This window comes from Sus scrofa, chromosome 2 (assembly GCF_000003025.6).
Source record: "Sus scrofa isolate TJ Tabasco breed Duroc chromosome 2, Sscrofa11.1, whole genome shotgun sequence".
Lineage (NCBI taxonomy): Eukaryota > Metazoa > Chordata > Mammalia > Artiodactyla > Suidae > Sus > Sus scrofa.
The window spans coordinates 67,267,993-67,287,164 of record NC_010444.4 but is presented as its reverse complement, the minus strand read 5'-3'; the positions used below and the strand labels follow the sequence as shown (position 1 = coordinate 67,287,164).

At 40.4% G+C, this 19,172-nt stretch overlaps 1 protein-coding gene across 1 annotated transcript; it reads left to right on the top strand.

Annotated features, from left to right (window-relative positions):
• Positions 6,308–10,097, top strand: LOC102157889 (zinc finger protein 501-like). Its single transcript, XM_021085123.1, has 2 exons — positions 6,308–6,388; positions 8,652–10,097. Exons 1-2 carry the CDS (start codon positions 6,308–6,310, stop codon positions 10,095–10,097), a joined length of 1,527 nt encoding a protein of 508 aa, XP_020940782.1.

Genomic DNA, 19,172 nt, shown 5'->3' with positions numbered 1-19,172 from the left:
AGGTAGGAGAGAAGTTTCAACATAGGCTAAAAAGTGAGCAAGGTGGAAGCATAGCTACTATTGTTCAGAAAGTGGGGTGTCTGGCTTTTTGCCTTGGATAGGGCAAGAGTCTCAGGTGATGATATGTTCAAGGTGTGTGGTTGGGATGCAGACACCATGGATGTTTGCTAGTTGTACCCAAGAACATGGAATCATCTTCAATCTGAGCAGGGATGGAAGTTAAAATGAAGAATGGGAGTCAGGTATCAGTGACTTTTATGGCTCAGGTCTCTGTGCTGGTGCTAATTCAGGTGAGAAGCCAGTGAAGTGCCTCAGGGGAGATGGGGGTTTTGATAAGTGGTGAGTCACGTGATTTGATAATGGGGAGCACATACAATAGAGATGGGGAAGGTCAGGAATACCCACCATATTGCTTTGAGGTTGTACATGACATGCAAAACAAAGACCCAGAGACAGCTTGAATTTTGAAGGAGCACATGCGGCATGCGTTAGGATGGACTTGTCCGAAGTATAGAGGAGAAACAGAAGCTTGTGAATTCTCTTGTTAATATTTCTTTATTTCAGAGCCCTGCCTGGAGTGGACCACAGAAGCAAGAAGAGCATCTCGGTTCTCCTGATTGCTCTCTGAACGTATCTACTACTTAACGACTTGCAAAATGGCAGCCTCACATCTGTCCACTATTTTGGGTATGTTCCTAGGGTAGATTCACTTCTCCAGAATTATGTGGACTCTGTACCTTAGAGTAGGCATAAAAGAAGGGACCTGAGTATCTACAGAGGACTGTGAAGAAGGGGCTGAAACGAGAGGTGGTGGGTATGGAGCTCTGTGAACTCTCAGAGCCCCTAAATTTGCCCATGTCTGATTCAGTGCCCTTGGGGATCTTGGGGGAAGGGAATATGTGCATGGTGGGGAGAGGGAAGAAAATTTAGGGGTGGGAGTTCCCGTCGTGGCTCTGTGGTTAACAAATCTGACTAGGAACCATGAGGTTTCAGGTTCGATCCCTGGCCTTGCTCAGTGGGTTAAAGATCTGGCGTTGCTGTGAGCTGTGGTGTAGGTCACAGACACGGCTCAGATCATACGTTGCTGTGGCTGTGGCATAGGCTGGCAGCAACAGCTCCAATTCAACCCCTAGCCATGTGCCACAGGTGCAGCCCTAGAAAAGACAAAAAAAAAAAAAAATTTAGAGGTGGCATTTCCTTATCCCATCCATTTATTTTATGAAGCTGGGAAAGGTAAAACTCAACCTTTGTGAATTTCAGTTTCCTAAGAAAATTGAGACTATAAATCCATTTCTCGTATCAAAGCACCCTATTTTCTTTTTTTTTAATCAAAATATAGTCAATTTGCAATGTTGTATTAGTTTCTGGTGTACAGCAAACTGATTCAGTTATACACATATACATATTCTTTTCCCTTATGGTTTATTACAGGATATTGAATATATTGTTATCTATTTTATATGCATTAGTCTTTATCTGCTAATCTGAAACTCCTAATTTATCTCTTGCCTACCCCCTTTCCACTTTAATAATCAAAAGTTTATTTTCTATGTGAGTCTGTTTCTGTTTCATAAATAAGTTCGTTTGTCAATTCTTTTTTTTTTTATGGCTGCATCTGCAGCATATGGAAATTCCTGTGCCAGAGTTTGTTTTTGGTGGTGGTGGTGGTGGTTTTTTTTTTTGGTCTTTTTAGGGCCATGCTCACAGCATGTGGAAGTTCCCATGCTGGGGGTCTAACTGGAGCTGCAGCTACTGGCGTATGCCACAGCAACACAGGATCCAAGCCTCGTCTATAACCTACATCACAGCTCGAAGCAACACCAGATCCCTAATCCACTGAGCAGGGCCAGGGATCGAACCCACATCCTCATGGATACTAGCTGGTTTTGCTACTGCTGAGCCACAATGGGAACTCCCACTGGGCCAAGGATTAAATCCAAGTCACAGCAACAACCCACGCCACAGCTGCAACAATGCTGGAGTCTTTAAGGCACTGCTTGCACTGGGCTGGGGATCAAACCTGCACCTCTGCGGCAGCCCAAGCTGCTATGGTCAGATTCTCTATTCACTGTGCCGTGGTGGGAACTACATTTGTGTCATATTTTAGGTTCCACATATAAGTAGTACTGGTATTTGTCTTTCTCTGTCTAACTTCACTTAGTACAATAATCTCTAGGTCCATCCATGTGCTGCAAATGGCATTATTTCATTCTTTCTATGGCTGAGTAATAGTCCATTGTATAAAGATACCATATCTTCTTTATCCATTCATCTGTTGATGGACATGTAGGTTGCTTTCATGTCTTGACTGTTGTAAATAGAAAGCACTCTATTTTCCGACTCTGGGTGGAGCGGGTTGCTCTAGCTAATAGTGTGTGTGTGTGTGTGTGTGTGATTCCACATTCAAGGGATGTGGAAAAATTTCTAGGCTTGTGAATGTGGCAATAATGTATGTGCCTAGATGCTCATGTCACCCTCTGCTCTAATTCTCCCCATGCTAGACCCTCCTTGTGCTCATGAGGGATTCACAGAGGTGGAAAACTTCCACTTGGCGTTACAGGTAAGTCAAGAATTTCTTTCCTTCTCCTCAAATACATTCTGGTCCCCTGGAGTAAATGCATCTCCTTCTAGTACTATGGAGCCTCATAACTCGACCTGTATTTTGAGGGTCCTGATGATGGTTTAGGAAATTCCAAAAAATATTCTTCCACCCCACTATTTACAGTTTTTCTCAGGTATACCTTGTGCTTAGTGGTGTTAGTAAAATAAGTAAAGAGTAAAAGAAGGAGGAATTTCCATTGTGGCTCAGCAGGTTAAGAACCTGACTAGTATCCATGAGGATGCACATTCGATCCCTCACCTTGCTCAGTGGGTTAAGGATCCTGGGTTACCATGGCCTGTGTTGTAGGTCACAAATGTGGCTCAGATCCATTGTTGCTGTGGTTGAGGTGTAGGTCAGTAGCTGCTGCTCCAATTCGACCAAGAATGGAGTTCCCATTGTGGTGCCAGGGAAACGATTCCAACTAGGAACCATGAGGTCAGGGGTTTGGTCCCTGGCCTCGCTCAGTGGGTTAAGGATCCCGAATTGCCATGAGCTGTGGCTCGGATCTGGTGATGCTGTGGCTGTGGCATAGGCCAGCAGCTGTAGCTCCAATTATACCCCTAGTCTGGGAACCTCCATATGCCATGGGTGCAGCCCTTAAAAAAAAAGACAAAAAGACAATTGGACCAAGAAGGTTATATGACTGTCTTAACCTCAAAAAATGTATGGTCACTCTGTGGGAAATGAAACAGTTCTTTCATCTGCAATGCTATTACTTATGACCTTCTTCCCAGGAATACTGGCTGTTGGTTGAGACAGAATATGTTGTTATTTTAGAACTCAGTAACCTTTGAGGATGTGGCCATAGACTTCACCCAGGAGGAGTGGGCATTGCTGAATTCGTCCCAGAGAAAACTATACAGAAATGTGATGCTGGAGAATTATAGAAACTTGGCTTCACTTGGTAAGGCCATCACATTCCTTTGATTTATTTATTAAGTTTGGTCATGGATTTCTGGGATGAGTAAGACCCTATCACTTCTGATCAGACTATAAGTTTTTGTAGGTTTTTGCTTTTAAGGAAAAGGTGAATTGAGATATAATACACATACCATAATTTACCCACTTGAAGTGTACAAAACAATGGGATTTTTTTTTAGTATATTCATAGATTTTTGCAACTATCACCACTGTCTAATTCCAGAGAGCCTACAGAGCATTTCATTCCTCCTCCCTGCAGTCCTTGGTAACAATCTACTTTTCTCGTCTATAGATTTGCCTATTCTGCATTTCATATTAATGGAATCCTCCCACATGTGGTCCTTTGTGACTTCTTTCACTTAGCATAATGTTTTCAAGGTCATCTGTGTTGATGGATGTTTGGATTTTTGACACTTTCTATTATGGCATTCATAGTCCAGTTTTTTTGTGTGTGAATGAATATATGTTGCCATTTAGCTTGCGTGTATGCCTAAGAGTGAAATTTCTGGGTCATTTCTTCCTCCTGTATTTGTAGGACACTTTTCTGTTTCTTTGACTGTTTCATAATTTTTTGTTGAAAAGTGGACATTTAAAAAATTTACCAGCTTTAGTATTGGATCCCTTTATCATCAAGGTTTGTTGTTGCTGTTACTGAACTAAACTCGAGTCTGCTCCTCTGATGCATGGCAAAGCCAATCTATTGACACTGGGTTGTGGTGAAGGAAAGTACAGCATTTATTTCAGGGCACTGAGCAAGGAGTGGGAGAAAAGCCTCAGATCTGCTCCAACTTGGTCTTTAAGCTAGAGGTTTTTTAAAAGAGGAAGAACAAAGAGGCTGGGATTAAAAACAATAGTTTTGTGACATTTACTAATCATAGTCAGGATGTCTCTGGTTTAAGACTCTCTGGCCATGGCCTGAGTTACAGAGGGTGCGGGGGGGCTGTTAGTTCATCTTGCTTTGGAAAAACAACCTGAGTTTGTACATTAATGATGATATCTATAATAGTAATCTTAGTACATTAATGATGTTATTGACAACAGCAATTTTAGTCATTTGAGTCTGGTTGATTAGTGTTCAGTTAGCACAGACAGTATTGAGGTTAGAGGGGAGGAAAAAGAAAGGGAATAAAGTTTTAGGCAGAGATATTAATCATAAACTTACCAAGGGAACTCAGTTCTAGGGGGATTTGTTTTCATTGCTGGGTTTTCTTTTTTCTTCCTTCCTTCCGTTCTTTCTTAGGGCCACATCTGCAGCATATGGAAGTTCACAGGCTATGGGTAAAATCGGAGCTGCAGCTGCCAGCCTATGCCATAGCAACAGCTATGCCAGATCTGAGCCGCATCTGCAACCTATACCACAGCTCATGGCAATGCCATATCCTTAACCCACTGAGTGAGGCCAGGGATCAAACCTGCATCCTCGTGGTTACTAGTCAGGTTCTTAATCTGCTGAGCTACAGTTGTACTCTAGCTTTTGTTTTCTTTTTCTTTTTTTTTTTTTGGTCTTTTCTAGGGCCGCATTTGCAGCATATGGAGGTTCACAGGCAAGGGGTCTAATTGGGGCTATAGCTGCCAGCCTATACCACAGCCACAGCCACGTGGGATCCGAGCTGCCTCTGAGACCTACACCACAGCTTATGGCAACACCAGATCCTTAACCCACTGAGTGAGGCCAGGGATTGAACCTGCAATCTCATGGTTCCTTGTTGGATTTGTTAATCACTGAGCCACATGGGAACTCCCTAGCTTTTGTTTTCTTATTGGTACTTACTTGTATAGATAAATTCTGGATTCTGTATTTATTCCTTGCAGGTTGCAGCCACGGTTTTCTCCTAGTTTTTTGGTTTTGCTTTGTTCTAAGTATTTATTTAAAAGCCTAAATTCCCAGTAGTCACTATCTGATCATTATAATTTAGCAGTCCACCAATGGTTGGTAAAAAGATTTTCTTAAATGCCTTGCCTGTATCTCTTTCACCCATCTCCCAAGGCAATCCGTGGGAGAAGTCACAGCTTTAAGCTTTAGGCTACTTACAAGATAGGCTTAGCTTTCACTTCTTGCTTGGACAGGGTCTTAGGGTCAACTGAAGGTGAATGACTTGTGACTTTTTCTTTCCTGGATCTTCCCTGGGTGTGTGCACAGTCTTGCTCATGCACACAGAGTTTAAGATCCCCAGGAACTTGTTGGAGGCTTTCAAAGTTCCATGCAGCTGGAGTTCCCCTCATGGTTCAGTGGAAACAAATCTCTGACTACCATCCATGAGGAGGCAGGTTCAATCCCTGGCTTCTCTCAGTGGGTTAAGGAACCAGCATGCCATATGCTGTGGTGTAGGCTGCAGATGTGGCTCGGATCCTGTATTGCTGTGGCTGTGGTGTAGGCCAGTGGCTATAGCTCTGATTTGGCCCCCAGATCTGATTTGGCCCCCAGCTTGGGAACCTCCATATGCCTCAGGAGCAGCCATACAAAGACAAATAAACTAAACAAAACAAAACAAAAAACAAAACCCCACAAAGTTCCGTGTGGTTGTCTAGTTCTTTTTTTTTTTTTTTTTCAAATTCCCAGCCAATCTCCTTTTTATCCCAACTGAAATCATAGCCTGCAGATGTTAGCAGCTATTGTTTTGGTAAGCTATTGTTTTGGTAATGCCTTGAGGCTAAGGTTTGTTTTTTGTTTTTTTTCCTAAGCTAAGTTCTGAGCAAAATCAAAATAGTCATAACACCTTGAGGGTAGGGATTTTCTAGGGAGCTTCAAGTTTAGAAAAAAAAAAAATTGACTGCATTCTGGGGATGATTCTTTTAACAGAGCACCCAAAGACATCAGACCTCTCTGTTGACTGCAAGGCTGCTCCTTTTGGCCACTATCTTGAGGTGGGGGGTGGGGGATAGAAATATTCTTAAATTAAAATGTCACAGATCCTGTTCCCTACAAAGATTCAGTAATTTTTCTTGGATGGACAATTTTCCATTTGTGGCTTTGGTTAATTTTCCATTTGTGGCTTCAAAGTCCTGAAATGATTAATTCTAGTTTTGTTGGGGGGGTTATTTTCTTTATTTTAAAGTATAATTGATTTACAGTATTGTGCCTGATTCTAGTTTTCTCCATCGTTGTTGTTTTAGTGGGAAGATGAGTTAACCACAGTTCTCATTCTGTCATTCTGGAAGTTTGATCTCCCAAATGTTTCACTTTTGCTTTCTCTTTTAGAAGTTTGTCACCATTATGCTACCTGTAAAGTCACAATTGCCTATCTTCAAAACCTCTAAGACCAAGTTATTGCCACATTTTGATGACAGTTTTTGTTGTACATAGTTTTTGTATATATCATTGCCTATTATAGGACATCATCTTGGCAAACCTCCTCTTATCACCCAGATGGAGCAGGAGAATGAAATAGGGACAGTAGGGAGGAGAGTTCACCAAGACACATGTTCAGGTGAGCAAGAGGCATATATGAATATCTTGCCTATCAGATCTGGTTGGGGTGAGGAAGAAATGACACTATGAAATGTCAATCAAGAAATTTTAAAATATACCTATCTTTTACATTTGAGGAAAAAGGAGAGACCATTAGGTGTGAACTTCCTCATGTAGTTTCAGCTTTTCCTAATCTTTCACTTTTTGCCTACCATTTCATATTTATGCTGTGAAAGGTCTGTCTTGCTCTTTAATATTTACATTTGGAATCATCTGATTCTTCCCATTTTTGCATATGCAGTAATAGCCTGTTAACATAATTTTCAATCATGATATTATCATTCCTTAGTAAATCGCATGAGATACTAAACCATGTAAGTATTATTACTTTCATCATGAATGGATTTTTCTTTCATATTGTCTTCTTAACTCTAAGGTCAATATTTGAAGAGAAATACACATGGGCCTTATTTTTTTTGGTCATCACCATCCACCATTTCATACTCTAGGAATTTGAGGTTATGTTTCCATTTGTTTTAGCTTGGGTTTGGATGTTACCTACTTTTGTTAACATATTATCACCATGTCTTTTCCAAAACGTGTCCCTTCTATGTTCAGATGAGATGACTCTCCTTAAAACCAAACAACCACAGCTTAAACAAGGTACTTTGGAGAAATGTACACTCAGTGGCAAGAAGGTAAGATTCACATGGGATAAGGTATCTTCACATTAGAAGTTGAGAATTCTGTAAGATAGAAAAGGACTAGAGGATAATTTGAGGGATATCATATTCATTTCATAAATAAAAAGCAGGAGATTCTCTATCTATTTATTTATTTATTTTGCTTTTTAGGGTCACACCCATGGCATATGGAGATTCCCAGACTAGGGGTTGATTTGGAGCTACAGCTGCTAGCCTATGCCACAGCCACAGCAATGCCAGATCCAAGCAGCATCTGAGACCCACACCACAGATCATGGCAATGCTAGATCCTTAACCCACTGAACAAGGCCAGGGATCGAACCTGCAACCTCATGGTTCCTAGTCGGATTAATTTCTGCTTCACCATGATGGGAACTCTGGAGATTCTCTAAGTATTAATTGGAAGGAAACACATAGCTCTAAAAATGGCTGCAGAGAATCTCCAAAGTAAATATTTTCATAATGGAATTAGATATTAAATTTTTAAGATATAATCCACTCTAAGGCAAGTTTATGTTAAAACTGTTAGAGAAACTCTAATGCAGCCATCTGGTATAGCAATCAACTTACTCAAACTGATAAACTCAGTCAGAAATTGTACATACTCACTAAGAAAATGTGAAATACTGATATTAATAGTGTTCTAGACATGCCAGAATTTATTTTTTTATCATTAGTTTATTTATTTGTAATTTATATGCCAATGTTGTGATTGCATTATATGTGTTTTACCTCATTTATTGCTTATAAAAACCTTGCAAGGCATTATCTATCATTGCCTCTATTTTGTTGATAAGGAAGTTGAGACACAGAAAGCATAAGTAACTTGCCCAAGTGTTCATTGTTCATTAGAAGCTGAACTCAGTGTCAGTCCCAAAGGTCTGTCCCCCAAGTTGGACCAGCACATAGGCCCTTTCTTTAGGACATCCCAGAATTTATATTGGGGGGGAAATTCTTCAACCAATATAATGACCATGATAAATCCTGTGATTAAAACTCATATTTTAATCAATAGGAACAAACTCATGGAGACCATCCTTTTAAATGCAGTGAAGTTGTTGAAGCCTTGAGTGTGAAATATAGAATTTCTCAGAATGAGAACATTTGCCCTGGAAAGAAACCCTATCAATACTGTGACTCTGAAAAAGACCTCAGAGGTTATTTACACCTTCGGTCACATAAGAGAATTCTTCCTGGGGAAAAATCTTATGGATGTAAAAAAGATGAAAATGCCTTCGTCAAGAGTTCTTACTTAACTGTTCAGGAGAGACAACATACAAGAGAGAAATCCTATGAATGCAGTGACTGTGGGGAAATCTTAAATTCAATCTCATGCCTGAAGAAGCATGAAAAAACTTACATTGGAGAGAAGTCTTTTAAGTGTGGTCAGTGTGGTAAAGTATTACAGAACCGCTCATCCATTAAGTTGCACATGAGAACCCACACTGGAGAAAAACCATTTAAGTGTTATCAATGTGGGAAAGCCTACAGCTCAAACTCTTACCTTACACGTCACAAGAGAATTCATACTGGGGAGAAGCCCTATGGGTGCCATGACTGCGGAAAAACCTTCAGAGATAGCTCACTTCTCAGACAACATTCGGAAACTCATTCAAGAGAAAAACCCTATAAATGTAATCAATGCAGCAAAACCTTCAGTAGAAGCTCTAGGCTTACCATACACCAGACAACACATACTGGAGAGAAACCTTTTACATGTAATGACTGTGGGAAGACCTTCAGTATCCTCCCATATTTTAAAAGACATAAGAGAATTCACACTGGAGAGAAATCCATTAAATGTAGCCACTGTGGAAAAGCACTAAGTAGTCAGGCATCTCTTAAGACACACCTCCGGATTCATACCGGAGAGAAACCTTACAAGTGTGATCAATGTGGGAAAACTTTTAGATTGAGCTGTAACCTTACCACACACAAGAAAATTCATACTGGAGAGAAACCCTGTAAGTGTAATGACTGTGGAAAAGCATTCAGAGATCGCTCATGCCTTAAAGAACATGTGCGAATTCACACTGGAGAAAAACCCTTTACATGTAATCAATGTGGAAGAGCCTTCAGAGTGAAGTCTTTCCTCGTTTTACACAAAAAAGTTCACTTTAAAATGAAACATGAATGTAAGGAATGTGGGAAAATCTTCCATGGTGTCTTATCTTACAGGAAACATATGAAAAACCATACCAGGGACAAGAAAACTTATAAGTGCAATGAGTGTGGAAGGGCTTTCAGCAGGCGTGTGTCCCTTACTATACACATGAGAACTCACACTGGGGAGAAACCCTATGAGTGTAATGAATGTGGAAAATCCTTCAGTGTAAAGTGTAATCTCACTGTGCACAAAAGAGTACATACTGGAGAAAAACCCTATAAATGCAGTATGTGTGGACAAGATTTCAGTAAACCCTTATCCCTTTGGCGTCATGAAAGAATTCATGCCCAGTAAATATCCTTTTAGTGAGATCCATGTAAAACAGCTTTCAGTGAACTCTCAGTCTTTAAGACATACAATGAAATGCTAATGGAAAAGAACTGGTTTTGAGGAATGTGAGAAAGACTCTGAATAATTCACATGTGGAAGAATCCCAAGTTGTTTAATGACTGTGAGAAAACTTTTATTCAATTATTATCCCTTAGAGAATACATGACAACATTGAAGGGAAAATGTTTTAATCTTTAGTATCTTCAAGAATGATTTCTTGAGAAAAATAAACACCTAATGTTTTAAGTCACCATGTTTTCAATGTGGTGTGTGTGTGTGTGAGAGAGAGAGAGAGAGAGAGACCACTAAAGGAAGTCAGTTTTCTTTGTTTTGTTGCTTCTTAGGGCTGCACCTGCAGCATATGGAAGTTCTAGTCTAGGGGTTGAATTAGAGCTACAGATGCTGGCCTAGATCATAGCCACACCAGATCAGAGCTGCATCTATTATCTACACTGCAGCTCGCCACAGTATCGAATCCTTAATCCACTGAGCGAGGCCAGGAATGGAACTTGCATCCTCATGGATACTAGTGAGGTTCTTAACCTCCTAAGCCACAACAGGAACTCCATGGATGGTCAGGTTTTAGAAATTTTTATTTTATTATTTATTTATTTTTCTTTTTAATGTCTATACTTGAAGCATATGGGAGTTCCAAGGCCAGGGGTCAAATTGGAGCTGCGGCTGCTGCCCATGCTACAGCCATGGCAACACCAGATCCAAGCTGCATCTGAGATCTATGCCATAGCTTGCAGTGTTGGATCCTTAACCCACAGACTGAGGCCAAGGATCTAAACCCGCATCCTCACATACACTACATCAGGTTCTCAGTCCACTGAACCACAATTGCTACTCCATAAATTTTTATATATGGTAACAAAATTTCTTAAATTATTTGGTTCAGGAATGTAGTGTTTGTTTTTGCTTTTTAGGGCCAAACCTGCAGCATATGGAGGTTCCCAGGCTAGGGGTCAAATTGGAGCTGTAGCTGCTGGTCTATGCGACAGCCATAGCAATGCAGGATCCAAGTCGAGTTCATGACAACACTGGATCCCTCATCCACTGAGCAAAGCCAGGGATCGAACCCACATCCTCATGGATTTTAGTTGGCTTCCTTTCCACTGAGCCACAACGGAAACTCCACGGGATGTGTGTTTAACAGATAGGGCTCTTCAGTCATGCTTACAAATCATCTGTGTATTTATACACTTCATGTCTTCTAACCTATCATTTCCTGCACAAGGTCTATAAAGAATCTTCCCATGAAGATTGCAGATGGTCAAATCCTTCTTGGAATTCTGAACTTTTTATAACTCATAGTGTTTACATTTAACCCGGACAAGAATGCACAATCCCATGAATTTTTATGAGGTAGAACACCTCTATATTAACTACTGAACACTTTGGTCAACATATAGGATATTATTGTCACCTGAGAATCATTCTTTAATGTTCTTTCCATTACTAATTACCCTGACTCCTGCCATGAGAATGTAAGTACCCTACAGAATCATGTATTTTTAATTCTTTTTTTTTTATTGAAATGTGGTTGGTTTACAATATAATGTTAGTTTCTTGTGTTCAGCAAAGTGATTCAAATATATATATATATATAGTTATATGTATATACTTTTCCATGTTCTTTTCTGTTATAGTCTATTATATGACAGTGTAGCTCCTTGTGCTATATAACAGGACCTTGTTTATCTATTTTATATATAGTAGTTTGTATCTGCTAATCCCAAACTCCTACATTATCCTTCCCTGCACCCTCTTTCCCCTGGAGTAATCATAAGTTTGTTTTCTATGTCTGTGAATCTGTTTCTGTTTCCTAAACACATTCATTTATGTCATATTTTATGAAGAAATCTATCTTTAAGACAACTAATTGAGATATAATCTACATACCATAAAGGTCATCCATTTAAAGTATAAAATTCAGTAGTTTTTAGTATATTTAAAGTTATTTGCACTCTTGTACCTGATATTGTATGTTAGCATTTGTGACTGACTTCTGCTTAACATATTTTTGAGATTCATTTTTCTGTCCCATTCAGTTTATTTCATTGTTGCATAGTTTTCCATATAATGAATATGCACACCTTATCATTCAATTGTTTTGAACATTTTATGTTTTTAGCTGGGCTCTGTTACAAATAGTTCTGCCATGAGCATCTTGTACATGTTTTTTGATTCACAATTGTACAGATTTTCATTGGGTACGTAGTTAGGAATGCAATTTCTAGGTCATAAGGAATACATATGGTCCTATTTATTAAAAAACTACCCAATAATTTTCCAAATGGTTGCACCAATTTACATTCCCACTGTTGCCAATATTGTCATTTTCATTTTGGCCATTTTGATGAGTATGTTGTGCCATATTTTGATTTTTAAAATTTTCAAAACATTTATATTGAACTACATTTATATTTAGAGAAAAGTTGAAACAATAGTACAGAGAGTTGCTATATATTCCTCAGGGTTTCCCAATATTAATGCAATCAGTTTATCAGTCGCTTCCTTTATGATTAGTGCTTTTTTGGTGATTTCTTTAAGATTGTTGGTTTATGTCTATTTTTTTCTTTCTTTCTTCGTCTTTTTTTTTTTTTTTTTTTTTTTTGGCAACACCCACGGCGTGCAGAATTTCCCCGGCCAGGGATTGAACCCAAGCTATGGCAGTGACAATGCCAGATCTTCAACCCATTGAACCCCCAGGGAACCCCCGGTTTATGTCTATTTTTCAGGCAACCACCAAAAGCCTACCCAAGTAACTAGTAAATTTGTTTCCTTGCTACCTCTTTCCTATAATAGTTCTAACTTCTCTCCTGTAGGAACTTTAATTAAGAAAGGAGAAAATTTCCATAAGTGACGTGGTGAAAATGATCCCATGATACATTCCCTGCATCCCTGACTCTCTGTCCCTTTGGGAATTTAATATCACTCTGGCTTTCTAGTCCTTTAGTGATAGCCTATGGTTCAGAGCAGCTGGGAATTGTTCTAAGCAATTTGGTTCAGAGCAGGCTTGGAATTCCCTTAGGGTTAGACCCCAGAATCCAAGAATGTGATGCCTTGGAGGTGAGAGGAAAGATGTGGGAAGAAAATGATATATACCTATCTGTCCTCTCAGGGTCAGGAAGTCAGCTATGCAGGAGTTCTCCCTTCCAGGATCTGTGTTCCTTAGGGATTTGAGCTGCTTTTGGGGTAGAAATGACAGTACACATTGGACTAATGAGGAGCTTTGGAAATTGAGCCCCCAGGGCCACTGAGACTGCGAACAGTCTAATGTGACCTCTCTACTCAACAGCCCTACTCAGGTCAGGGAACAGCACACCTGTGACTTCTGATATGCTCCCTCTTACCTAGGAACCAGTTGCTTCACTTGGTCCATCTGCCCTTTCTAGGGGACAGATTTCCCACCTCCATCTTTCAATATCCAGAGGAAAGGTGAATGAGTATGTTGACTGCTCTAAGGTAATATCAAGTGCCCAAGTGCCCAATAAATGTGATGAGAAATTGAACAGCTAATTTTTCTTAACAGCCCAACTGGAGGACACCCAAGAGGTAAGATAAAATTCAATGGGATTAGTAAAATTACCAGGTGTTTTTTTTTTTTTTTTTTTCTTTTTAGGGCCACATCCACCGCATATGGAGGTTCCCAGGCTAGGGGTCGATTTGGAGCTAGAACTGCTGGCCTTCACCACAGCCACAGCAGCATCAGATCCAAGCCTCATCTGCAACCTACACCACAACTCACAACAACATCGGGTCCTTAACCCATTGACCGAGGTCAGGGATAGAACCCGAAACCTCATGGTTCCTTATCCGATTCGTTTCCCGCTGTGCCGGGAACTCCCAGTTTTTGAACTTCTTGATATCCAATTTGCAATCAGCTTTCATCATTTCTTACTCGTACTCTGTCTTCTAAATTCCAGGGACCCCTTCCCCACCTGAGTATGAATTAGCCCTTTCAGAAATCTGGCAGATGTTCTGCAAATACTGTGGTTTCCCTCGTTTCTTTCTTTCTTTCTTTCTTTCTTTCTTTCTTTCTTTCTTTCTTTCTTTCTTTCTTTCTTTCTTTCTTCCTTCCTTCCTTCCTTCCTTCCTTCCTTTCTTCCTTTCTTCCTTTCTTTTGTTTTTTTTGGCAGTGAGTGGGACTGGAGTGGGGTAAATTTGGCTTCTCAACTTTCCCACTCTTAGTTCTAGATTTCATACTTAGAGAAGTCAAGTCTTGTCCCGCTCTCCTACTTGTGAGGACTCTGGGAGAGGAGGTTGAAACCCATTAGTCTAGCTTTTTGTCTTTGAAAACCCTCAAATAAAACATAACTATATACATATATAGGCTGCATCCATGGCATATGGAAGTTTCTGGGCCAGGGATGAAATCTGAGCCACAGCTGTGATCCAAGCTGCTACAGCAGATCCTTAACCCACTGTGCCACAGGAGGGACTCCTACAAAATATTTTAAAACATCAGAACAGGAGTTCCCATCGTGGCACAGCAGAAACGAATCCGACTAGGAACCATGAGGCTGTGGGTTCAACCCCTGGCCTCGCTCAGTGGATTAAGGATCCGGCATTGCCGTGAGCTGTGGTGTAGGTTGCAGATATGGCTTGATCATAAGTTGCTGTGGCTGTGGCATAGGCCAGTGGCTACAGCTCTGATTAGACCCCTAGCCTGGGAAACTCCATGTACCTCAGGTGTGGCCCTAAAAGACAAAAAGACAAAATAAATAAATAAAACATCAGAACAGCACAGTGAACAGTAAAATATTCACATAATCATCTTCCAGCATTAAGGCTGACCTTTTGCCATGTTAGCTTCAGACACTTTTAAAAAGTAATGAAATGTTACATGAACATATAACATCCTCTTTATTATTCCCTGCCTTCCCTTCCCAGAGACTACTTGGTGGATATTTGTCATGCTTAGTTTAACGCTATTATTATATATAGATGTATCTCCATAGGTACTTCTCTACTATAGGGAAAAAAATTGTAACAAACCCAAATGCTCATTGATGTGAGAGCATATAGTAAATTAATGAACCAAGTCTGCTTATGTCAATATTGAGGAGTTCCCACTGTGGTTCAGCAGGTTAAGAACCCAACATATTGTCCATGAGGATGTGGGTTTGATCCCTGGCCTCGTTCATTGGGTTAAGAATCTGGCATTACAGTAAGCTGTAGATGCAGCTCAGATCCAGTGTTGCTGTGGCTGTGGTGTAGGCAGCTCCAATTCAACCCATAGAACTTTCATATGCTGCAGGTGTGGCTGTAAAAAGAAAAACATATTGATAAGAGTTCCCATTGTGGCTCAGCAGAAACAAATCTGACTAGGAACCGTGAGGTTTTTGGTTGGATCCCTGGCCTTGCTCATTGGGTTAAGGATCCTGTGTTGCTGTGTGCTGTAGTGTAGGTCACAGATGCAGCTTGGATCTGATGTTGCTATGGCCATAGCTGTAGATCTGATTCAACCCCTAGCCTGAGAACATCCATATGCCCCAAGTTTGGCCCTAAAAGAAAGCAAAAAAAACTGATAAATATAGGGATGAGTGCTACACCAAAAACAAAGTTGCTGAATAATTACATTTGTAATATGTATAACAAAGACAAACATGTAATATATTATGTTACATAAGCATAGAATTTTATGAATCCATCATTACTCATATAGAGCACTCCAGGGGAGTGATAGATGCAAAGTTCAGTATCATGGTTACCCCTTGGGAGGAACAGTCAGTATTGAGATTGTGCAAGAATACACTGGGCCTTCAAGGAAATCTTCATTGTTTTATCTATTAAAAATGAGGCAGCATTTCTCTTGTGGCACAGCAGGTTAAGGATCCAACATTGTCACTGCAGCATCTTGGGTCACTGCTTTGGCATCTTGGGTTTGATCCCTGGCCTGGGAACTTCCACATGCCACAGGCATAGCTAAAAAGGAAAAAAATGAAGCAAGTGTGAAATGATACTTGAATTTGAATTTGATCACATTTTCTGGTAGGTTTAAGCCCTTTGTGGTCACTCTTTGTACTTTTCAGGATGCTTGAAATACGATATTACAAAACATCATGAAAATAAAACAATAGTTGATTTTAAGGGGTATTTATATTTACATAAATGTAAATATATAAATGTCTCTGTATAAATTGCTTTTCTCCTTTACTTTTTTTCAGTTTAATTATATACATCTAGAATTAATGTAAATGTTTTGATTTTGAATATAAAAAGTTAATAGGATGAACATTTAAAAAGTTAAGTATGATATAATAGTGTTAACATAGTATAAAACAGTATTGCAATAACAGGGAACATCATGGCTATGCCATAACTTATGTATATATTCCTATATGGTATTTATTTGGGTGATTTCCTCTATTTCATTACACAAAGAGGGCTCCCAGTGGGAATTTGAGCACACCCTTCCTTTCTCAGCCCTGAGATGTTATTCTTGAGTCGTTTTCCCTCCTTCTTCCCTTCTTCCGCTTTAACCCTGTCTCCCTCTCTTAAGTTCCCTTCTAGGCTTCAGGACTTGTCCTTAGTAAAACCAAAAATGGTTGGAAGATCACTGAAGTGCCCATATGTTGAACACTGTAATTGCTTTTCATCTGTCCATTTCTCATCCCTGTAACACCCTTGTCCTGTCTTTTTTTTGTTTGTTTTTTTGTTTTTTGTTTTGTCTTTTTACCTTTTCGAGGGCCGCTTCCCACAGCATATGGAGGTTCCCAGCCTAGGGGTCGAATTGGAGCTATAGTCACCAGCCTACGCCAGAGCCACAGCAACATGGGATCCAAGCTGCATCTGCAACCTACACCACAGGTCACGGCAACGCCAGATCTTTAGCCCACTGAGCAAGGTCAGGGATCGAACCCACAACCTCATGGTTCCTAGTAGGAGTCCTTAACCACTACACCACAATGGGAACTCCATCCTGTCCATTTTTTAAAAAGCAGTTGCCATTAGAGTTCCTGCCATGGTGCAACAGGATTGGCAGCATCTCTGGAGCACTGGGTCACAGGTTCAATCCCTTGATCCCTGGCCCAGCACAGTGGTTAAGGATCCGGCATTGCCACAGTTCTTAGTTTGCAGCAGCCGTTTGCATGTGATCCCTGGCCTGGGAACTTCATATGCCGAGGGGTGGCCAAAAAAGAAAAAAAAATTAAAAAATAAAAGCAGTTACCATGATAAAAATAGGAAAATTGGATCTGCTCGGAGGGGTTCTGTGTCCCTAAGACACAGAGCCGAGTCACAGTTGAGGGATTAGTGATTGAACCAAGGTGTATCTGAGTTCAAGTCATATCCCAAGAGGGTTGACGTTTTTGTGTTTTTCGCTTACATTTCTCCAGGAAAAGTCAACTCCTTGCTCAGGGCCTCAATCTGTGAAGCAAAGAGCTTGGATTACATGGGTTTAATAGGGATGGAGTAGGCATAAGTAGTTTTAGAAGTCCCAGTAGAGTATCATAGATGGAGAGGGAAATCTAGGGGACTTTGAGAGATCACTGTAAGTTAATAGACTGCTCAAAAAAGCCATCAGAACAAGGCAGGCTTACTTGATTAATGGAAGTGCGAGACTTGCCTCAGGTCATTGGGTGGGGGATGGGAAGAGGCCTGCATTCAGATTCAGATCAAGGGCAGGAGTTTGAGGACCGCCCTTCTGCTGATTTGAATACACAGCTTACTGGATACCAAGGAGGAGCTAGTAGTCCCAGAAAGGAAGAGGCAGTCTTTTCCGACCCCTATTCCCCCTGGATGATAAAACTGTAGCCCACCAGATCCTCTGACCAGAGGCTTCTTACCTGCCCACTTGCAACTCTCAAGTCCTATCCTAATAAATCTATTTCTTGCCTATCACTTTGTCTCTCACTAAATTCCTTCTGTGCAGAGGCATAAAGAACCTAAACCTCCGTAAGTCCAGACATCGGGTGAGTGCTAATTTAAAATGTGGGTTCAAGTCCCACATTTTGGGTTCTGGCTGGGTGCAGGCTGTTAATGTTGTCTGTTTCAGGTTCACTGTACTAAGGAGACACATATTGTGATTCTATGGTAGATTTGGCCGAGACATCATTGCAGAAATTCCTTTACCTCATTGGTTCATAAGAACAGTAGGCAGATGCTTTGACATTACCAGCACATGCCAGTCCTTTATGCCCAGCCTTTTTTGGAGGGGGGGGAGTTGGGAGAGGGGCTCAGGATCAATTTCTCAGGAATTCGGATAAACTGGAAGGGAGGGAGGAGCTCGTTCAGAATTGGTCCCTGTGGGACTCTTCCAGAAATCAAAGATTACCTGAACTAGGCACTGAGGTAGCCAAATCAGGAATATTAGGGGGCAGGGTACCATTTGTGGCTTACTCTTTCATTTTCTTTCTTAATAAATGAGATATAATTGACATACAACATTGGATTAGTCTTAGGTGTACAATAGAATGATGTGATAGATGTACCTACTGCAAGATGATGATTACCAAATAAATTTAGTTAACATCCAACACCTAATATAAAATTATAATTTTTTCCCCTTAGGATGAGAACATTTAACATAACATTTTTTTAAATGATCTATGTGGTTTTTAGTGTGATCTGTAATATACAGAAAAGCCAGGGTTAAGGCAAATAAAAATAGAGGAAGAAACCTATGCTACTGGATAAAGAGGAATTAATGTTCACTTTCACAAAGTGCTCTAAGAAAAGAAAAATGATGGGAGAGAAAGACACCAATGGGATACGTATGAAAGAAGACGAGGGCAAATGGATCTATCTAGACTATTAATCTATGCACGGAGATTAACTGCAACAACTCCCAGTAATATTTGAATATATATATGTTTTTTGTATATATGTATACTGTATGTAAAAAAGACAATATAGGGCTGCACCTGTGGCATATGGAAGTTCCCAGACTAAGGGTCCAGTCAGAGCTGCAGTTGCCAGCCTACATCACAGCCATAGCAACACCAGATCCAAGCCACGTCTGTGACCTACACCACAGTTCATGGCAATGCCATATATTTAACCCACTAAGCAAGGCCAGGGATCCACATG

What these genes read in the sequence shown, in the direction of transcription:
- LOC102157889 (XM_021085123.1), top strand. Translation starts at nt 6,308, where the DNA reads ATGATTCTTTTAACAGAGCACCCAAAGACATCAGACCTCTCTGTTGAC. An exon ending in CTTTTGGCCACTATCTTGAG is followed by an intron (nt 6,389 to 8,651) that starts GTGGGGGGTGGG and finishes TTTAATCAATAG; the next exon opens with GAACAAACTCATGGAGACCA.